At 50.9% G+C, this 21,901-nt stretch overlaps 2 protein-coding genes across 3 annotated transcripts in view; one reads left to right on the forward strand and one right to left on the reverse strand.

Moving 5' to 3' along the window:
• Positions 1-3,102, reverse strand: part of PTEN (phosphatase and tensin homolog) — a 48,599-nt gene extending 45,497 nt beyond the window's left edge. The window contains exon 1 of the mRNA XM_041473086.1: positions 2,865-3,102. Within this exon, the coding sequence (XP_041329020.1) occupies positions 2,865-2,943 (79 nt within the window). The 5' untranslated portion in view covers positions 2,944-3,102. The remainder of the gene's footprint in view (positions 1-2,864) is intronic.
• A 3,008-nt stretch (positions 3,103-6,110) lies between these two features.
• ATAD1 (ATPase family AAA domain containing 1) lies at positions 6,111-21,352 on the forward strand. Of its 2 annotated transcripts, none has more exons than XM_041474764.1 (10): positions 6,111-6,281; positions 7,984-8,158; positions 9,390-9,488; positions 9,726-9,846; positions 11,628-11,828; positions 13,001-13,107; positions 15,585-15,674; positions 17,441-17,491; positions 18,952-19,058; positions 19,933-21,352. In XM_041474764.1, the coding sequence occupies exons 2-10, from the start codon at positions 7,997-7,999 to the stop codon at positions 20,051-20,053; spliced, it is 1,059 nt and encodes a 352-aa protein (XP_041330698.1). In that variant the 5' UTR covers positions 6,111-6,281; positions 7,984-7,996; the 3' UTR covers positions 20,054-21,352. The 2 variants fall into 2 exon arrangements, with proteins under 2 accessions (XP_041330698.1, XP_041330689.1); XM_041474755.1 differs by having other exon boundaries at positions 6,112-6,281; positions 18,952-19,088.
• Positions 21,353-21,901: the final 549 nt, after the last annotated feature.

Genomic DNA, 21,901 nt, shown 5'->3' on the forward strand with positions numbered 1-21,901 from the left:
CACCAAGCTGCACAATTTCAGAAATAACACACAGAGTACCTCAGAAAACATTCTGGTGCTTGCAGCATCAAGAAATGCAACCATCAGAGAAGAAAGACATGAATCCAAACTTTGCTTCGTACCCATGGGCACCAAAAAGTATCCAGTACTGCAGAAATTAATTAAAACCCAAATAAAGCAGAAAGAAACATCTGAAGCATTAAACAGCTGATTTAATGTCCCCACCTTTAAAACCCTTTCTTCTTGTAAGTTCAGAACATTTTTGTCCAAGATGTGCATAAAGAGTGCTCAGAGAGACCATCTGATTAGATGACAAGCAGCAGCAGTGTGGTTTTTAAAGACACACAGGCCCATTTTCATACCCTGCACTGATTTTGGGAAGATGCTGTCTCCCTTTGCTGAAATCCCACATTACACACACAAGGATTCTTAACCAGCTCCTCGGGAACTGAGGGCTCCAAGCACAACGTCCTGTACTGCACATACATCAAGATCACTTTTAGAAGGATCTGACACAGCCCAACCAAGGATTTTGGCACTCCAGCACCTCGCCCAGCCTGCCTCTGGCACCCAGGAGTTCCTGCAAGGCCTCTGGATAATATCCATGCCCAAAAATCTCTGATCACAGGGGACATTAAGACAGAGGGGCAGGGGAAAGGGCAGAGCACAGAACACAGGCAGCTCACTGCAGTTCCCTTCACTCTCCAGCTCCCAAAGCCCAGGTGAGCAGCAGCTGCTGAGCGTTCTGGAGCTGCAGGAGGAACCCACACCTCCATTTCCCAGAGCCCAGCCAAATGCCCAACTCCTGGCTGCCTTTCCTTTCAGCTGGACAGAGGCAGCTACCCTGAACTAAGCAGGCATCTCTAACATCTGGTCCTCCTACCATGCCTCACCTGGGCTTCAGGTTTTCTCTTTTTTCCCCTTAATATCACATAATTGTATCCCCTTAATATCCATGGCCATGTGTGTAAGGAATAAACAGGTTATTCCCAGCTACCAGGAATGGTGAGGAACAATTCCATGGGAGCTCTGCAAAAAGAAGCCTGCAAAAAGTGATGAAAAAAATTCAACTTTCACTTCTGCAGCAACATCAGCCTTCAAGCAAAGCCACTGCACAGGCAGAAGTCTTCATTCATTAATTATCTGTTCAAAATGTGCAGCTACAAAAAAAAAACCCAATTCTTCCTCTGATTTTTTTTATCATTAAAGAAACCATACCATCTTTTCCACAAATTTCATGGCAGAACTGTAGCCAGCTGCTCCTTTTAGAAACACCAGCCTAAGCACAGTGTAACAGCCTCTTTTAACATAAAATTCTAAGAATAAAAATTAAAAATAAGCAACCATCATTTGACACATCATTAGGAAATCTTGAGCAAGAAAGTCGAGGTTCAGCACTCACTAATTTTCTTGCTGGGAGCATATGACCAGTTAAAAAGATGTGTTTGGTCAAAATATCTCTCCCTACCAAGGGCACATCTGGGCAAAGATGCCTGAAACACCAAACTCTTCAACTGTGATGGCAAAACCTTTTGGTTTTGCCACCACTTAACTCTTTACACAAAGCCAACAAAATCACCAAGTGCAAACACCTAAAAATCCAGGCCTAAAAGTATTTTTACTACAAACATAATGCAGGAATAACGAACCAGAGCTCTTGGGTTTTTAACTAAAAGCTAAGCAGCCACTTGCTGAAGTCCAGAACATTTCAGGCTGTTTTAAAGCCACCAAAATTTTAGGCCAAGGCTCAATGCAAAAGCAAGAGCTCTGTACTAGCTACAGCTTTCATCAGCTTTGATCCTGCTCAAAAACTGGATTTATTTGGAGCACTTGCTCAGACCTCAATGTAATTGCTCCAAAACCCAATACATTTCCACCTAATCGCCTTGCAGAACAGAAACATCTCTCCACAGGGAGACCAGCTCTGAGCACTACTGTCAGTATTCATTTTTCCAACTTCTAAGCAAAGTTCTTGCCCCAAAATCTTTCCCACAGCACCAGTCTTTCCCCACCACGGAGCAAGACCCTGCCGACAGCAGAGCCCGTACCCACCATGAACCCCGCAGGGCATTCCAAGCTAAACATCTGCCCGACGCCGCTCCAACACATCTGTTCCAAAGGCCACCAAAACTACACACCGGGTTTTGCCTCATTAGCCGTAATTGCACGCTAATTACTTATTCCAGAATAAGTATTCTATACAATCCTCCTCGATGAGACCCGTTTGTGACACATCCTCGTGCAGTTCACCGGGAAAAAAATGGTGGGTTTTGGCTGTTTTGGTTTTTTTTGGTTTTAAATTTGGAAGGAGCGATTGCCACCTCTTGTCATGGAGAGCCTTGCTGCATCCTAAGGTACAGCTCTGCCTTAGCGGAGGGCTGGAAATCAGGGCAGAGGACACAGGCTTCCACTGAAGCAACCCGAGGAAAGCCACAGGCCTGCCGCGATTATAATCGCAACACGAGTTACTAAATTTAAAAAAAATATATATCTATAAAGCGCTGTGCACGCAAATCACGGCGGGTCGGGCGCATTTGCTGCGTGAGCCCAAAAGCCAGCAGAGCCGGAGATAAGTGGCTGCTCCGGAGCGGCCAGGGGCTCCGGGGCCGGGGGGAAGGGGGGCACGGCCCCTCGGCGGCTCGGGGGGGGCCGCGGGCCGGCCGGCAAGGAGCGCTGGCGTTAATCCTGGAGCTCCCGTTAATCTGCCGGGCCCGGACAAAAGGCGGCCGAGGCGGCGGCGGGGGAGGGCGCGGCGGCCCGGGCGAGCCCCGGCGGCGGAGCGGCCGGGGGCAGCGCGTTAGGTAACGCCGCGCGGGTCTGATGCAATCGCGGGACGTGCGGGAGCAGGAGCGGGAGGAGGATACAGGTCAGGTCCAGGTCGAAGCCATCCTCCTGGTATCGCCTTTTGTTCCTGCTGACGATCTCTTTGATGATGGCGGTCATGTCTGGCAGCCGGGGGCCGCTCCGGGGCAGCGCGCAGGGCCCGGGCGGCGGCCGCGAGGCACCACCGGGCGGCCCCGGGCGCTGATGCTCCGGCGGCTCAGCCCCGGGCGGGCCCGGCTCCCGGCGGCGGCACCGGCTGCTGCTCCCTCCTCCTCCTCCTTCTCCTCCTCCTCCTCCGAGCGCGTCGGGAGCCGCGCCGAGCCCCTGCGGGCGGTGCCGCCGCCGCCGCCGTGTTTGGGGCGAGCGCGGCGGCGGCGGGGGGAGCAGCTCTGCGGCGCTCCGGGCCCCGGCAATGGTGACAGCGGCGCGGGGCGCGCCCCCGGCCCGGCCCCGCTCCGCTCCCCGCCCCGGGGGCCGGGCGGTCGCTCCCTCGGCTCTTCCCGGCGGCGGCTCCTCAGGGCGGCACGGCCGCGCTCATCCCCCGGCCCGCAGCGCTCGCCGGCGCGGGGCGCCCATCATGGCCGCGGCTTCCGAGAGGGACGGCGGGCGGCGCCGCCACGCCCACGCGACGCATCCGCCAACACACAAAGTAGTCCCTCCCACCCCGCCACCGGAGGAGCGGAGAAGCGGCGCACCGCGAGGACCGGGGGGACGGATCGCGCTGCGCGCGCCGTCCGTACCCCTCTGCCCGCCGGCCCCCCTCGCCCCACGGAGGGGGCGGGGGAGGGGGGGAAGCGGCGAGCGGAGGGATACGGGCGGTAAAGCGAGGCGGCGCGGTGCTGCGTTAGGTCACGTGGGCGCTGGCGGCGGCGCCTCCCCCGCGGGCGGAAGTGGCCGTGAGGGGCCCGCAGCCCCTCGGAGCCCCGGGAGCGCCGCCCGCTCCCCTCTGCGCCTCCCGCAGCCCGGCTGGGCCCGAACGAGGCAAGGGGAAGGACGGGCTCGGGCGACCCCGCGGGGAAAGGCAACGGGGGGGGGTCAGCCCGGCGTCGTGAGGGGGCTCGTCGTTCTCCCCTCACGCCCCCCGGGGTTGGCGTGCAGCGGAGAGGCCGCGGTGAGCGAGCGCCTGTCGCCCCCTGCAGCCACCGGGGCACCGAGGGAAGGGGCTCTGGGCCACCTGCTGCCCTCGGAATGGCAGAATCATCGAGGCTGGAAAATCCCTGCCAGCCCATGGAGTCCCAGCTGTGCCAATGCCCACCTTGTCCCCAGCCCAGAGCACTGAGTGCCACCTCCAGCCCTTCCTGGGACACCTCCAGGGATGGGCACTGCAAAGCTCCCTGGGCAGCCCCTGCCAAGGCCTGAGCAGCCTTTCCATGCAGAAATTCCTGCTGCTGTCCTCGGGGTAGCCTAGCCTGGGGACAGGGACATGCCAGGCCCGCAGGTCAGGCCGGCTGGCCCAGCAGCCCGTGGAAATACCGTGGAGCTTTCTGTCCGTTCTCCTTCCCACGCTGATCACAATTATCCTGGCACGGAGAAAGCCCTGTCTAAAAATCTCTAAATACTTTATGACTCTTTAAAACCTTGGGGGATAAACCCCATTGTAGAAGGCTCTTTGCACTCTGAGCTGAGAAATTTGGGAATTTAATGTTTTGCAGGAAATTACCTTTAAGGGTTCAAAGTAAAGTGGAACATCAGGTGGAGGGATTTCCCAGGCTGCTGCAGCCTCCAGCCTTTGCAAATTCTCTAGAATTCCTTTCAAACACATATCAAGTTGCACCCTGAGATGTTTCACCACCATTATTCCCACTGCAAAGCTGTTCCCAGAACCTCCTCCTGCTTTTCAGGCTAAATATATTTGGGACTGGTCTGCATCCATTTATCCGACACTGGCCTCAAGGAGCACTTTGTGGGCGCAGAGATCCCTGTCACCCCCTCGATTTCCACACTCCCTCTTTCCTCCAGCTGCAAACCCCAAACTGGTAACATGGAAGTGTCCAGGGCCAGACTGGAGCAGTGTGGGATAGAGTGGAAGGTGTCCCTGCCCGTGGCACGGGTGGAACGAGCTGGATTGAGGCTCCCAGCCATCCCAGCTCGTTCTGTGTCTGAGTTTTAACTTGTGTTCCCCCCTCCTGGATCTGTTTTTAGCTGGGAAGTGTTCCAACGTGCCAAGGGCTTTGGGGACAGAGCTGCCACCCACACTTTTCCCCCCAGTGTAACGCCATGGCTCCCAGTCCATCCCTTCTCCAGACAGCCCGTTGCACTGGAGCTGCGAATGGAAAACCCACGGGAAGGAAATCAGTCCCAACCCTGAGCACAATCCCTCAATATCTGGATAAACTGGAGCCCAATCCAACCCTGGCCACCACCCTGAAAAACTGCACTTCCCCACATCTTTTACAAGTGTTTTTGATGGGATTTCTTCCAGAGGTTGCCGCCACAGCAGTGACAAAACGTCGGTTTCGAGCTGCTTTTCCTCCTGTGCGTGTGTGTGTGTGTGTGTGTTTGCATTTCTCCTTAATTGCACCAAAACAGATGTCACTTTTTTTCCCAGGAGTGGGAAGAAAACCAGAAGGGTCCTAAATATTTTCCTCCAGGAATGAATGAGCACAGTGGTGCACATGAGCTGAAAAACAAAAACCTCCAGCAGATGATGATCTTCTTCTTTTTACCATCAGAGCCTGCAGGAGCAGCATGAAAGGGAAGCACTGCCTGAAGAAATTCCTGCTGATGTCCCACCTGAACCTCCCCTGGCACAGCCTGAGGCCATTTCCTCTTGTCCTGCCGCTGGAAAACCTGGGCTGGAGAGAAATTGCCAAAACTCTGGGTTAATTACGGCTGTTAGAGAAATCTTGCCGTTTCCACCTTTTTCCTGGGCATTCTTCTTTCACTCTGTGTATGTTGGAAACACGTGAGATACGATTTATATCGGTTATGTATCCATATGAATGGATAAATTACATCTCTACCTATATAAAATATGTGTGTATATGCATGTTTTATATATTATATGTATTATTTTGGGGTTTTTTATATGTGTAATTCTGTACTTCTCTTACCACGTTGTATACCTTACGAACACGAAGTGTATGTGTTAGTGGGGATCGAGCGGGGTTCCCGCTGTTGTAGCCGGGAGCGGTGGCCCGGGGGGTGCCGGTGGAGCCGCTCCGTCCCTGTGCCGCTGCTCCCGGCCGCTCCCGGCCGCTCCCGGCCCTTCCCAGCCGGGGCTGCCCCGCATCCGGTGGGCGGAACCTTCGCGCGGGCCGCCGCCGGCCGGAACCTTTGGGCGGGGCAGCGAGCGCCGCACGGACGGAGGAAGCGCCGGACGCGCCGCGCCGCTGCCGGGCCCGAGGTGCTGCCGCCGGCTCTTGCTCCGCTTCTCCCTCCCGCTCTTCCTCCTCCTCGCCTTCCTCCTCCTCCTCCTGCCGCGGGTCCCTCCCCGTGTCCCGGAGAGCCGCCGCACGGTGAGTGACCCGGCGGGACAGCGGCGGAGCGGCCGCGCCGCACCTGCCGGGCGGCGGGAAGGTCACGGGCGGCGCGGCCCGGCCCTGCCCGGGGCAGCCGTGACGGGGCTGCCCGCCACCGGCGGGGATCCCCGCGCTGCAGCGGGCCCTGCGGGGCTCCCCGGGCCCGGGCAGGCCGGGGTTTCCCGGCAGTGCCTCAGTTTGCCCTCGGAGCGGAACGGAAACCAGCGCCGCTGCCGCTTTTGGTTTCCCTTTTGCGCCTGAACGGAGAGAGCGGAGCCGTGCGGGCCCGCAGTGAGGAGTGCTCGCCCCAGGGGAACAAACGCTGAGTCCCTACGGGTTTCAGCGTTTGTGTGACGTTAGGGCTTTGCTCAGCGAGCTTGTGCTTCAGTTTCTCTCGTGGTCAAGCTTTCCCTTTCGGTTGGCGCTCAGGGCAGGGTTGCATAAGAAGGAGGTTCCTGCACGGTGTTTTTGGGGAGGTTTTGTCCTTGGTCAGGGACTACAGAGCCCTTTTATTTTAGTAAATCAGACTGACGAGCACATGCAGAATCCTCCAGCTCCGGAGTACTTGCTCAGATCCTTTAGCAGGGATCCAGGGATCATTTGGCTGTGGGTGCTGCCCTGGAAGGGGGATCCAGGGATAGTTTGGCTGTGGGTGCTGCAGGGTTGCCCTGGGAGGGGGATCCAGGGATAATTTGGCTGTGGGTGCTGCCCTGGGAGGGGGATCCAGGGATAGTTTGGCTGTGGGTGCTGCAGGGTTGCCCTGGCTGCCAGCTTGGTTTGGAGAGTGGCCAGGGAGTGGCAGGAGCTGCCAAAGGAATTGCTGCTGGTTTTGCCCTTGCAGAAGGAAAATGGGGCAGTGCTCAAGGAGTGATTTGGGGAGGCTCAAGCAGATCCTCCCCAGCAGCTGAGGAAGAAGGGAGCCCTGATTTTAGGAGTAATTTTCCCAGTGTTTCTGCAAAGTTCTTTCCTCTGTGCTCTTTGTTCCCAGGATTGAGGGTGCTGTGCTCTCTGGGCTTGGCTCCTGCAGCAGTCAGGCTTTTCCCTGGATAGCTGTGTGCCACATCCAGCATTTTCAGGTTTCCAGGGATATTAATAACTCCCCATACATCCTGCCAGGTGCAGGCTCCAGCTCCTAACCTCCTTTTAATCAAATGTGAGTCACTGATTGCTCCTTAATGTGGCAGCCGGGTGCCTTTCCTGTCAACTTCCTCTCGGGGAAAAGACCTCTCAGCTTAAATCATGGAGTTCCCTGGCTCTAGGATTCAGGGTCAGCAGCAGTCCCGAAATGTCAGTCTCAGTGGGAATGTCAACTTTGTGCCCACTGTCAGCACAGAATCCCAGAGTGGTTTGGTTTGGAAGGGACCTGGAAGCCCATCCAGTGCCAACCCTGCCATGGCAGGGACATCTCTCACTGTCCCAGCTTGCACCAGCCTGGCCTTGGGCACTGCCAGGGATCCAGGGGCAGCCACCCCTGTGCCAGGGCCTGCCCACCCTGCCAGGGAACAATTCCTCCCCCAAATCCCATCCAGCCCTCCCCTCTGCCAGTGGGAAGCCATGCCCTGTATCCCATCCCTCCATTCACTCATCCCAACTCCCTACCAACCACCTTTTATCACACAACATCCCACCACCACGCAGGTGTTTTTTCCAGCTCTGACTCTCCTTTCCTCCCCTCCCTGTGCTTCCCTTCTCCCCTCAGAGCAGGAAGGAGGATGGTGCACGCCGAGGCCTTCTCGCGGCCCCTGAGCCGCAACGAGGTGGTGGGGCTGATCTTCCGCCTCACCATCTTCGGGGCTGTCACCTACTTCACCATCAAGTGGATGGTGGACGCCATCGACCCCACCAGGAAGCAGAAGGTGGAAGCTCAGAAGCAGGTAGGATTGCATTCTGCACTGTTTCCTTGGGATGTTGAGGAATGTGCTGGAGTTTTATAGTCAGTCTCGTGGTTTAGGTTGTTGGCCTGTTCGGGTTTTGTAACAAATTTTAGTATAGAACAAATGGCAGCTTTATAACAAACTACAATTTCTAGCTTGAAGTGGTGGCAAAACTATTGGTATGATCTGTTGCTGAAAATCAGAGCAAAACTGTTGCTGAAAATGAGAGCTGTTGGCTCTGACTTTCAGCAAGTCTGTGGGCCTGGTGCCTTCTCTGCTTCTGACAACTTTGCTGAGCAGCAGTGGCCCTAAATCATCAATCTCTTCGCTGCTTTTGGAAACCTTGAGCAGAGAGCTTAATTCTTAACTTAAAAGAGAACTTAAAAGCTCTGCATTTCTGGCAACTTAGTGACAGAGACCTTCACCAGCAGTCAAAATGCCTTGGAAAGGGGAGAGAAAAAATGAAAACCTCGTTCCTTACCTTGAACTGGAACAATTTGTGCTCTGGAAAATCTTTAGGGGCCCTTCAGAACCAAAAGTTAAAAGTTTCTTTGGAAATGTGGCAGCTTTTTTGGTTTGGTTTCTGACTGACAAGAATTTCACAGGTTTTGAGCAACCTAAGTCTGTGTTGGGTGGTTTTCCTTCTGTAATGAGCTTTTTAGTTGAAAACCAGCTTTGCCCATGGGTTCAGTGCCAGCTGTTATCCAGGAGGCTGCACTGCCCCAAAACCTTGGTGGCTTTACTGCATGTTTGAGTAGAAAAGAAACTGAATTGTGCAAGTGTGTTGGCACAATGACTTTTCCTTGTGAATTAGGGAAAACACACTGACCACTTATTAGAAATTGACTGGGAATTTAAAAATACATTAATCTCTCCTTGATTCATGTGAAAATACATGAATCTCTCCAAGTGCTCTGGGAGCTTGGGGGGGTCACACTCTGTGTTTTAAGGTTTGTTTTGGTTGTTTCTTAGCTCGTAACAGAGGAATTGTGGGTTTGGGCATGTGAGGGTCCAAGCATTTGTTTGATGGGAACTCAGACATCTGACTTGGTTTCACTCAAGTGACAGCAGAGTCATTAGGAAACAGCAGAACCTTCTGCTTAAAACAAGATTTCACCTCTTAGGGAGAAGCATTTCAAACCACAACCAGCAGTTCTTCAAGAAAGCTGATTTTTCAGTGAAGCATTCAGTTTCTTTCCTTTGATTTTCCTGGTGTTTGGTTTCCCCCCAGGCTGAAAAGCTGATGAAGCAGATAGGAGTGAAGAATGTCAAGCTGACTGAGTATGAGATGAGCATTGCTGCCCACCTGGTGGACCCACTCAGCATGCATGTGAGCAAGTTCCCTGCTCCCCAGGCCTGCAGAATTCCCCTTTGTCCCTGGGTTACATTATTTGCACCTCTCTGGAAATACACAGGAAGTATTCCTGTGATGTGAAACTGCATCACAGAGAGCAGAGGGTTTTAATCCCTTCTCTCTTTTATTTTGAAGGCACTCTTTGAAGCTGGTGGGTGATTTTCCTTGGCAGGATCAATGCTGATCATTCCCAACACTGTTTTTCCCTTGCAGGTCACCTGGAGTGATATTGCAGGCTTAGATGATGTCATCACAGATTTGAAAGACACTGTCATTTTGCCCATCAAGAAGAAATATTTGTTTGAGAATTCCAGGCTCTTGCAGCCCCCGAAAGGTAAGAAGGGAATGTGATGGATTTGTAGCTTGGTATTTGAAATATGAAAGGTGCAGTTTTCCAGAAAGGGAAGAGGAAGTGGGTTGTTAGGTCAAAGTGCAAACATCAGGACCAATGCCAGGGAAAACCCTCAGATTTTCCCTCTTCCTCTGCTTTGTTGAAGAAGTTTCATCTTAATAATGAAGCAGTAGCTGGATTTTGGTTCTGATGGTCTATTTTTGTGCACCAATCACAGAATCATGAAATTATTTGGCCTGGGAGGGACCTTAAATCCCATCCAGTGTCATAGCAGGGACACCTTCCACCGTCCCAGGCTGCTCCAAGCCCTGTCCAGCCTGGCCTTGGGCACTGCCAGGGATCCAGGGGCAGCCACAGCTGCTCTGGGCACCCTGTGCCAGGGCCTGCCCACCCTGCCAGGGAACAATTCCTTCCCAATATCCCATGCAAACCTCCTCTCTGTCAGCATGAAGCCATTCCCCTGGTCCTGTCACTCCAGGCCATTATAATCCATTTATCCTGCATTTTTAATTGCCTAAATTGTCATTTTCATTGTCTTTACATCCCGTGTTGTCCTTTGGCAGAGTTGAGCTCTAACTCTGCTCTACAGCTTTGGCACTCCTAGAAATTGCCATCATTCTGCAGGCCAGACATCCCATTTTTCCTCTGGAGATCCCTTGATTCTCTCTGGAGTTGGGTTACAGAGTGTTAAGGCAGGTGGCAGATTCATTTTCCACAGTAAAACAGAAGCTGGACTCTGCTGAAATCCCATCAGCCATATTTATTGTATGTTACTGAAGAAAAAGAGAGGAAAAAAAAAAAAAGCAGAATTTTAACCTAAAATCTTGGACAAAATACCCAAGTTTATAGCTTTGTTCCCTGGAATATTGATTTCTGGAACTCTTAATTACTGCCTGGATCTGTGAGCACCTCAAGGGTGCTCACAGGGAATGGAAAATGCAGCACTTTAGTAGCTGGTTTAGTTTTTCCAGGCTGCTTTCTGTGTAAGTCACAAACTGAAGCTGTCTGGAAAACTACATGAATGCCATGATCTAATAAGCTGAAGGAAAAAATGATTTTTTTTTTATTTATCTTTTTAAAGCAGACTTTCCAGCTCAGGCTGCTCCCCAGTTTTATGAGTGGCTTGTGCTGGGTGTTAATAGGAAGTCACTGCTCCAGAGTAATGATGTTTTGTGGGCATCACTCACATAAACAGAGAAAAAACCTTAATAATTCCCTGTGTTTTGGGTGCTTTTAACTGAATGTTGCTCTTGAAATTATTTTCTTTATAACTCTGTTTAGAAAAACACTCCTGTGAATTCTTGCAGTGTGACAAGTTTAAAAATAATACAAGATGTCATGTTTAATTGTGGGTAATTTGTTTAAACTGTCTGTGGGTCTGTTGTGTGATGGATTTTTCCTTTCCTCACTCCTCAGTGCTTAGCAGGGCTGAAAGGAGCTGCAAACAGAGGCTGCCAGGACAGAAATAGGGGTTAATTTTGTGTAACCTTTATAGACATGGGAATGGAATGAAATGGAATCATGGAGTGGTTTGGGTTGGAAGGGACCTTAAAGATAAACCAGTCATCATCTCTCAGATGTCTTCTCTCAGCTTCCCCCTTCCTCTCTCTGGCTCTTCTGAGCTGGAATTTAATGGGAATTACCTTAAAACCTCTGATTGATGGAGTAGTGTTTCCTTGGTTTGGTTCCTTACCTGGACTAAACTCGAGCCTGGACACCCCCAGGCTTGTCCTAGCAAAGCATTAACACTGTGAATTTTCCAGGAGTTCTTCTGTATGGCCCCCCTGGATGTGGGAAAACCCTGATTGCCAAAGCTACTGCCAAGGAAGCCGGCTGTAGGTTCATCAACCTCCAGCCCTCCACGCTGACAGATAAATGGTATGGAGAATCCCAAAAGCTGGCTGCTGCTGTCTTCTCCCTGGCCATAAAGCTCCAGCCATCCATCATTTTTATTGATGAAATAGGTAAAAATCTATTATTTTTTTATCAGTAGCCATAGCAGAGTGACATTGAACCGTAGGCTCAGTGATGTATGGATCTGCTGTCATCTTTTCCTTCAAAAGAGCAAAGGCTCAGGAAGAGAAATAGAATTGTGAAGGGATGGTGGCACATTAGGAAAAACAATGGGGTTTTTTTCCTGGTAGTAGTGGAGGATTTCACAAGTAAAAGAGATTCCTGCTTATTTTTGGTTCACGAGGAAACGCAGCAACAAATACACTTCAGTGCTTCTGCTCTCAGGGCACATACTGGGAAGTAAAATATGGTTTTAGGAGATCTCTGGAATGCTGGCTTCATAGGGCTGAAGAATAGGAGGGAAGCCCAGAACACCAGGAATATTTCTCTGTCTGCTCTGGGGTGCCCTGACCCCCAGGGGAGCTCTGACTTTGGCCCCCATTCATGGAGAAAGTTTCCTAGACTTCAAGATAGACTAGAATCCACAAAAGTGTGAAATAGATTATAGAGAGCAGTGTAGGTGTGTCACTTGGTGAGAAATTTAGGTTTTGGGATTTTTAGTATGTTGTGGATGGAAGCTGGATGGAGGGCACAGGGTGTTGTTCTGGGTTTCTTCTTCATGCTTCTGCCTTCTTCTTGTGTTTGGGTGGCATTTTGTAACTGGGCAGAAAAGTCCTCATTGGGGCTCTTTGGGATCAGTTATTGGGTTAAAAGGGAAAATAATCCAGGTGTCAGTTCTCAGTTGGATTGTTTAGCCTTAAAAGACTTGTACCAAGGGATTGTGGCCATTTTGTGCCTTCCAATGAAAAGCTGCTGAACTCACAGCAGTGAGACTGTTTTACTGGTAAGAAATAACAAACACCTGAGTCTGGACATGAACTACTGTCTGGAGTGCCTTCACTCCAGACCCAGAGAAACCAACAGGGAGCCTGCTTTCCATGAATTCAGGAAGGTGAAAATTTGGAGTACAGGATGCGGGGCAATCTCCTGTGGCGGGTGCACGCTTGTGTGGTGCCCTTTGAAGGGTGGCTTAGAAATGGGGGAGAGTCCACTTTCACCCTTAGCAGCACTTGTCTGCTGGCAGTGGTGATTAAAAATGCATTTATGAGATCAGAGAGCAGCCCAGGTGTGCATTCCTGTGGGGAACTGGATTGGCAGTGACTGCTTCCCTGCTTTGGCACAGATTCCTTCCTGCGGAACCGATCCAGCACCGACCACGAGGCCACAGCCATGATGAAAGCCCAGTTCATGAGCCTGTGGGATGGGCTGGACACTGACTACAACTGCCAGGTGAGTCCTCAGGGTGCTGGGAGGAGGGATGGCGTTCCCTCAGCTGGAATATTGGGGGTGGAGCTGCCTGGGAACAGGGATTGCCAAAGGGTTCTTCACCTGTCGGTGATTCCCAGCGCTTTATAGGAATGAGGGGGGTTGTATCTGCAGGTCATTGTTCTTCCTGAGAAGATTGGCTTTGTGCTTAGGTTGGTTTTAATCAAGAAGTGGTGTTTCCAGATGAGGTGGGATGGGCTTTAAGGTGCCTCCCATCCCAAACCATTCTGGGAGTCTAAAAACTTGAATATAGCAGAAAGCCAGCATGCCATGGTGTCACCTGGGATAATCTTCTTAAACCCTTGAACAGGATGTTTATTCTCCAAGCTGAAAATTTTCAGCCTTTTTAATGTATATTTTTCCATAAATGGCTTTTCCTCCTCTCCCAAGCATGTGCTAAAGATGTTTTTCAGCTGATTTTTTTTCCCCAAATGAGTAAAAACCAGTGATGTATGTGTACTGAGGAGGGTTAATGCTTCCCGTTAGTAAAAAGCCAGTGGTACAAACCCTTCACTGGAAACTGATATAATTTTCTAAGCACAGTGTATTACCTTTTTTACCCAAAGCACTGACAATTCCTTGGAGCAAGTGAAATTATTCATTCCCTGCAGTGAGACAATCTGGGGTCTCTCAAGCTCAGCAGCGTTTGCCTTTTGTAAGAAAAACCAGAATCCCAAATGCTTGGAGACAACACTCAGCTGTGAGCTAAACCTGCTGAGGATGGATCTGGAGTGTGGCAGGTGAAGAATGTTCCCTTTGGCTGAAAATACTGCCTAGAGAAATGTGGATCATCCCCGAGCCAGCAATCCCAGTGCCTCTAGGTGGCAGGGTGACTCTGCCCGGCCACCAGCCCTGCTGGCCCTCCTTCCTGGAGCTGCTGGGCCTGGCCCAAAGGCAGGAAACCCCCTGGAGGCCAGATTAATCACCCTGCCGTTTGTCACTCTCCTGGAGGCCAGATTAAAGGTTGGTTTTAATCAAGAAGTGGTGTTTCCAGATGAGGTGGGATGGGCTTTAAGGTGCCTCCCATCCCAAACCATTCTGGGAGTCTAAAAACTTGAATATAGCAGAAAGCCAGCATGCCATGGTGTCACCTGGGATAATCTTCTTAAACCCTTGAACAGGATGTTTATTCTCCAAGCTGAAAATTTTCAGCCTTTTTAATGTATATTTTTCCATAAATGGCTTTTCCTCCTCTCCCAAGCATGTGCTAAAGATGTTTTTCAGCTGATTTTTTTTCCCCAAATGAGTAAAAACCAGTGATGTATGTGTACTGAGGAGGGTTAATGCTTCCCGTTAGTAAAAAGCCAGTGGTACAAACCCTTCACTGGAAACTGATATAATTTTCTAAGCACAGTGTATTACCTTTTTTACCCAAAGCACTGACAATTCCTTGGAGCAAGTGAAATTATTCATTCCCTGCAGTGAGACAATCTGGGGTCTCTCAAGCTCAGCAGCGTTTGCCTTTTGTAAGAAAAACCAGAATCCCAAATGCTTGGAGACAACACTCAGCTGTGAGCTAAACCTGCTGAGGATGGATCTGGAGTGTGGCAGGTGAAGAATGTTCCCTTTGGCTGAAAATACTGCCTAGAGAAATGTGGATCATCCCCGAGCCAGCAATCCCAGTGCCTCTAGGTGGCAGGGTGACTCTGCCCGGCCACCAGCCCTGCTGGCCCTCCTTCCTGGAGCTGCTGGGCCTGGCCCAAAGGCAGGAAACCCCCTGGAGGCCAGATTAATCACCCTGCCGTTTGTCACTCTCCTGGAGGCCAGATTAATCACCCTGCCGTTTGTCACTCTCCTGGCTGGGTGTTTACCATGTACACAGCTTAGAGTAAGAAATGGGAAAACAAGGCTGCTCTGAATGGGGAGTAAATTTGTTCTGGAGTTAAGAGCTGGAGTGCTCCAGGGAGGTAAACACTGTCCTGGTGTTGGGCTTGCCTTGGACACCTTTAACCCACTGCTGACCTGTAGGTCCTGGAATGCTTTTTTGACTGTTTAAAAGAAAAGAGACACCATGTGGGTACCAGGTGAACCCAGGTGTCCCTGCTCATGGAGGGTTTACAACAAGATGACCTTGAAGGTCTTCTCCAACCCAACCCCTCTGTGATTCTTTTTCCAGCACAGCACAAAACCACCCCATTTTTAAGCACCTTCCCGAAATATCTCCTTTTGAATTCCACCAGGAACTAAAAGTGACATCACAAGCAGAAGTTTTAAGTTCCTCACTGGGGTTTGAAATTTCAAGTTGGACTCATTGAAATCTCCCCCCAGATGGTATTTGTGGGACCAGGCCTTGCTGAGATCATTGCCAGGAAAGCTTTATGTAATTCTGTAAATGCTGATGCTGTTGTTAAAGTGGGGGAGATCCCTGGCTGGTGTTGATATTCCCAGCCTGTGGATGTTTCCCAGCTCTGGTTTCAGTGGTGTCTCTTGGTGTCACACAGGTGATTGTGATGGGAGCCACCAACAGGCCCCAGGACCTGGACTCTGCCATCATGAGGAGGATGCCCACCCGCTTCCACATCAACCAGCCCGTGAGTCCTGCCTGCCCTGCCCCAGCACCAGCAGATCCACAGCTCTGGGGCTTTTCCTCCAGGAAATGCTGCCTTCTGCTGAGCTGGGTGTAGGGGTTTTTGAAGCACGTCCATAACTTGGCTTTTTAAGGTGGAGTTTTGATCTCTTGAGTCTTTTATCTGAAACAAACAGCACCATGAGCTTCCCACCCCTGCTCTCCTCTGGGAATGGAGCTGTTTGGATGCTGCAAACTGGGAAGGGCTGGTTTGTAACTGAGTTCTGCTCAGGCCTCTCCACAGCAGACAAGGTGGAAAACCTGGTTTGTTCTGCCTGTGATGGGCTTGGAATGAGATGGTCTTTAAAGACCCAAAGCATTCCATGATTCTATGATTTATGCCCTAGTTATTAAGTTCTTTATCAATTAGGCAGCTGTCACAAGGTTGTTCTTACTCCAAAGGTTGCTCTTGCCATCCTTTTCCAGGTATTTCAGTCACCTTTCAATGCATAGTGATGTGAGCAGACATTTTTGTGTCAGTGTTATCAGGAGTTCAGTTGTGGTTGAATTCCCTTCTGGCTACAGAAATCATTATCCATTTTTGCTGAAACCCAGAGACCAAACTGGAGGAGTACACTTCTTATTGATTGTGCAAGAGAGGAGTTGTGTTCCCACGCCTGTGTTGTTGGAACTGACTTTCACTCCATGGGAGGGGATCCCTTTGGGAACAGCAATTATAACCTGGGAACTGCAGTGCTTCCATACCTGTTCCACACACCTTCCTGACCTCCAGCTGTTCCTTGAGCTAGCAGGGGGCAAGGATGTGGATTTGAGTACTTTGTGGTGTCATTCTGTGGAGCCCCATCTTTAGAAGGATGAATTATGTGATAATGGGATATTACAGGGATTGGCTCCCTCTCCCAGGATCAGGGTTACCACAGGAGGTGTCACTTAGGGAACAGATTTTCCTCACCCCACTAGAGCCCTGCCATGAACTTACTGCTCCCTGCTCCTCTCTTGCTTTGTGATCAGCCCAGACTGGCCCTGACTCTTACTGAAGGTGGAATAATTGATGTGCTGTGGATTGGGAACAGGCACGAGCAGCAGGGAAAGCCTTGCAGATTCTATAACGGAGTTTGAGATGAAAAGGCCCCAAATTACTCATCAAAAATTGCCTGCAAAGCAGAGGGAAATGGCAGAAGTGGGTTTTGGGACAGAGTAACAACTGTTCAGCTGCCAGATTGTCTGTGGGGGGATTTTCCCCCTTTTTGATGGTGGAAGTGAGGTTTGGCAGGCACAAAAGCCAGTCTTTGTTGCCTGTGTTTGACCTCCCTAGGAAGGATCTGCTCAGGCCTCAGCTGATTCTTCAGTAACCTCCAGCACTGAGTTAGACACAAAATTTTGCCTCTAAACCCCCCAGTTTGGGGCTGTGTAAAGCAGGAACAGGTGTGCAGACAACAGAGTTCTGGGAAACTCCTGTGGGCTCCTGGGAAAAGGGGTCACTGTTCCTGGGACCCAGTTTTTGCCAGGCAGGAGCATGGTTAGTACAGGATATACCAATGGGATGGCTGGGGTTTCTGTGGGGTTTTGGTGCAGTTTGCATCACACGGTGTGGGATTTATCTGGTTTAGAATTTCCCAAGCATCACCTGTGGAAGTGAATTTGCCATCAGAGAGGTTTCCTCAGTGTGTGTCACATGTCCTGGGCGAGGGAGCTGAAGGGACTGAAAGCCCTGGGATGTCACAAGTGTTCATTTTTGTCCTCTGGTAACTTCAGTCTCTTCTGTTCCAGGCTCTGAAGCAAAGAGAGGCGATCCTGAAGCTGATTTTGAAGAATGAAAATGTGAGTAGCCTCCTGATAGTGGCTCATGGCTGCATTACTGCCACCAGTGCAGCTCTGGCCTTGCAGAACGTGTGGTTTGTAATTGCCTGCCTTGCAGTGAGGCTGAGATGATCTGCCAGGGCATTTCTGGTGAGAACTTGGGAATCTCTTGTGGGTTTAGGTGTGGCCTTACATTAAAGCCCTGCAGTTGGCTCCTTTGTGAGCAGGAGCCTTGGCTTGTGTGGTGAATCACCCTATGTGAGCAGAATGACTCCATTTCTTTGTTCTGTTACAAGAGAAGAGATTTCTCTCTCTAAGAAAGGTGAAGGTGAATCATGTTTAGATCAGGGAAGGAAATTTCAAGGAAATCAAGAAGATGCTGACTCGTTAACTCTTTCTTAGCTCAGGTCAAGCAAGGAGGAATGGCTTTTTTTGACAGTGCTGCTTTTGATCCATAATTCAAATTTCCTTCAGAGGAGAGAGGAAAGATGAGGTGTGAAGTGTCTGTGGCAGGATAGGCAATGCCTGTCCTCAGAGCTTCCTCCCAAATTTAGTCAGCAGCACTAACTGCCTTTAAGTTATGTTGCAAAGTGTCTGTAGGCTGAGCTCCACCCTAATAAATATCTTTTATTAGTAAAACCAACTTAAATGTTTTGAAGAGGCCTAAAAATGGCAGCTCACCAGCATGGAACCACACAAATTAGTTTTTCAGGGAGATAAAAAACCAGCCTGTGTCAGTTATCCCACAGGAGGAGGAATTGGATCTCTCAAGCCCAGACTTCACATGGCAAGGGGAGTCCTGCCCTCCCTTTTCCTTGCCTGACTTAAAGCATAATTTTAGGGAATAGTTTCCCTCTTGAAAGAAGTCATCCCAGAATTTCAGCCTTTTATTAGACTGCCTTGGCTTAAACTTTTTGAAAAGGAAATACTGATGCACGTGGTGGGAAAGGAATCAGAAATTCCATAAAAAGATGGAATAAACCTGAGGTCTTTGCCTGGCAAGAGTTCAGCTTGACCCAGTGCGCTGAGTTAGACACAAAATTTTGCCTCTAAATCCCCAAATTTGGAACTGTGTAAAGCATGAACAGGTGTGCAGACAACAGAGTTCTGGGAAACTCCTGTGGGCTCCTGGGAAAAGGGGTCACTGTTCCTGGGACCCAGTTTTTGCCAGGCAGGAGCATGGTTAGTTAGGATATACCAATGTTCAGGGGTACCAAGGGTGTATCACCAAGGACATGCCAAGGTTAGGACAGGCTGGTTGTGGTTTCTGTGGGGTTCTGGTGGGGTTGGGAGCCAATGGCAGAGTGTGATGAGCTGACACACCAGTTCCCTGTAACGGTGTGAGCCACGTGGAGGTTCCAGGAGTAAGGGAATCATTTAGCTCCCAAAAATGCCAAATGAAGGTGATCTCAGAGATGACTGTTGTAGAGCAGAGCCAGTGGCTTTGGAGTGTCCCAGGCCTGAGCTGGAGCTCCCCACAGGTGGACAGCCACGTGGACCTGCTGCAGGTGGCCAAGGAGACGGACGGCTTCTCGGGCAGCGACCTGAAGGAGATGTGCCGGGACGCGGCGCTGCTCTGCGTGCGGGAGTACGTCAACAACGCCTGCGAGGAGGACGTGTACGTGGGGCCTGCTGCACTCTCACTGCTGTTCCTTGTGCTCCCTGCTGGAGCTGGCCTTGCCTGCAGGGTCACACACAGCAGCAGTGTCCTGCTTTCATGCCCATTGCCACTATACACACCCCCCAGAGCTCAGTTGCTGTTATTGATTTTGGCTCTCACAGTAAGCTCAGCGCCTTGGTTGTTCCATGGTGCCCAAGCTGGAGGTGACTGAGCCACCAAATCCTGCTGCTGCACTGGTTAGTGCTGCTGACACAGCTGGGACTTCCCTCTGGTATTTGCCATGTCTGCAGCAATCCTGGGTGCATGGAGGGGCTGGAGCGTGGCCAGGGAAGGGAACGGAGCTGGGAAGGGGCTGGAGCCCCAGGAGGGGCTGAGGGAGCTGGAAAGGGGCTCAGCCTGGAGAAAAGGAGGCTCAGGGGGGACCTTGTGGCTCTGCACAACTCCCTGCCAGGAGGGGACAGCCGGGGGGGTCGGGCTGTGCTGCCAGGGAACAGGGACAGGACAAGGGGAAAGGGCCTCAGGCTGGGCCAGGGGAGGCTCAGCTTGGACAGCAGCAGGAATTTCTGCATGGAAAGGCTGCTCAGGCCTTGGCAGGGGCTGCCCAGGGAGCTTTGGAGGTGTCCAAGGAAGGGCTGCATGTGGCTGGGCTGGGGACAAGGTGGGCACTGGGCACAGCTGGGACTCCACGGGCTGGCAGGGATTTTCCAGCCTCAGGGGTTCTGTGATTCCGGCGTGACGCTGGATCCACATCAGAGCTGCTGTTTGCAGGGATGGCTGCTGAGCGTTGGCACAGCTGTCACAGCCCCTGGCCCCTCACCTGGCTGTTCTCTCTCCTCCCCAGCCACGATGAAGATGAGATCCGGCCCGTGCAGCAGCAGGATCTCCACAGGGCCATCGAGAAGATGAGGAAATCCAAGGATGTCTCCATGCAGAACCTGGCCATGGAGATCGTGTTTGACTAAGAGAAAACAGTGTGTTTGCAGTTCCTGATGTGATTTAGTTTGACTTCTGTAATCAGTTAGCAAAACCAGTGTCAGGGGGTGGGAGCAGGGGTGGCAAAGGGAGTTCTGTTCCTGGAATCGTTTTTATACAACAACCTCTTAAGTTATTGCAATTCCAAGTGGAAGTGGAAGCACAGATCATGAGTGGAACAATTCAGCCCAGACCAAGAGCGAGTGCCTGCGTGTTGTCCCAGGGATCCCTTGGAGCCTTCCAGCAGGAGTGGGTGGTCCCAGGGCCAGGGGCAGGACCTGGCACGGGCTGTGTGTGTACAGATGGGTGTGTGAGTGCAGGACCTGTACATAGCCACACTTTTTTTTATATATAGACATAATCTGTAGATAACTTGAGTATGGAAAATCTTTTCTACTTCCTGAAGCAAACCAAATCAGAAGCTGTGTAGGGGAAAGATTCCTCAATACTCAGTTCACTTCTACCTTTTAGCAGCAAATGCCAGGATAGAAACTGCTCCTAGAACAAAGCAACATTTGAAATGCTACTGATTTTTCTTCCACATGACCACTTGAAATCTGGTGCCATTTAGTCAAGATAGTAAACTACTCTGTAAGAATGTTTGAATACTTTTAATTTTTTTTATGAATTCTGCTTTTGAAGGCTTTTTAAATGAAGGCTGGTTTTATTTTTGGTTTTCCCTTGCTGCGAGCAGTTAGAGTAGAATCCCACTTGCTCTTTCCTAAAGCCCCACGTCCTCTGAGCTCTCTGAGCTCCTGTGCACTGTCCCAAGGACTTGCTTCTCCCTCGGCTCTGCAAGCCCCACCGTGGCACCATGCCCTGAAGTGTCACAGCCCTGAGGCACAGGGGGGACACTGTGTGATGTTTGACTCTGTCCCATGCTCAGATCTGTGAATTTAAAGAGGAGGAAATGAGTTTTGGGCTTATTGATGTGGTTTAGCGACGTGCTGTCCTTGCTGGTACCAGTTCTGGTGAATTCTTGTAACGTTCTGTTGATAAAGGCCAAGGGTTACAAATGTGAATGGCAAAAATGTTTTTCTTTTTTGGTGAAGTTATTGTCAGAGATAGTCAAGAACTTGAGGTTTTTTCATATAATGCTATGAACTGTGCACTAATTGACCCCAAATCTGTAAAGGGAATTAAATGTTCAAAGCCCAGGGGTGAGACACTGTGTCACAGCTCTGCTGCCTGTGAGGGGACGGAGACATTGGAGGCACAGAATGATGTAAAACCAAATGCACTGCAAAGGAAAATAAAGTGAAATAAGGAGGGCTGGAGCCCTGCCATGACACCGTGTCAGGGGCTGGTGACAGTGTCCCTCAAGCTCAGCCTGCTCCCTGCTGTCCTGCCCTCTGGAATGCTGGCTGGGTGATGCTGCAGGGCTGAGTTTTTCCCAATTTAATCTTAAAACCAAATGGGAGGGGTAGGATAAAAGTAATTGAATCATTGCTTAGATTTCTTCCCTGTATTCAAAGCAATGGGAGATGCACAGTGGTCTAACACAGGGATTTAGGCACAGCAGAACTGCTGGGATATGGAAATGGGAAGAGTCTGGGATCCAGGATGTCAATCCCACAGGGCACTTTAGTGCTGGGGCTGGGTGAGCCTGGGATCCAGGAATGAGCCCAGAGGAGGCACCAGGATGAGCAGAGGGATGGAGCAGCTCTGCTGGGAGAGCTGGAGAGGAGAAGCTCTGGGGTGACCAAATTGTGGCTGTGCAGGGCCTAAAGGGGCTACAGGAAACATGGAGAGAGATTTTAGACAAGGGATGGAGGGACAGGACACAGAATGGCTTCCCAGTGCCAGAGGGCAGGGATGGATGGGATATTGGGAATTAG

This window comes from Pyrgilauda ruficollis, unplaced genomic scaffold, assembly GCF_017590135.1.
Source record: "Pyrgilauda ruficollis isolate IOZ18807 unplaced genomic scaffold, ASM1759013v1 scaffold11, whole genome shotgun sequence".
Classification (NCBI taxonomy): domain Eukaryota; kingdom Metazoa; phylum Chordata; class Aves; order Passeriformes; family Passeridae; genus Pyrgilauda; species Pyrgilauda ruficollis.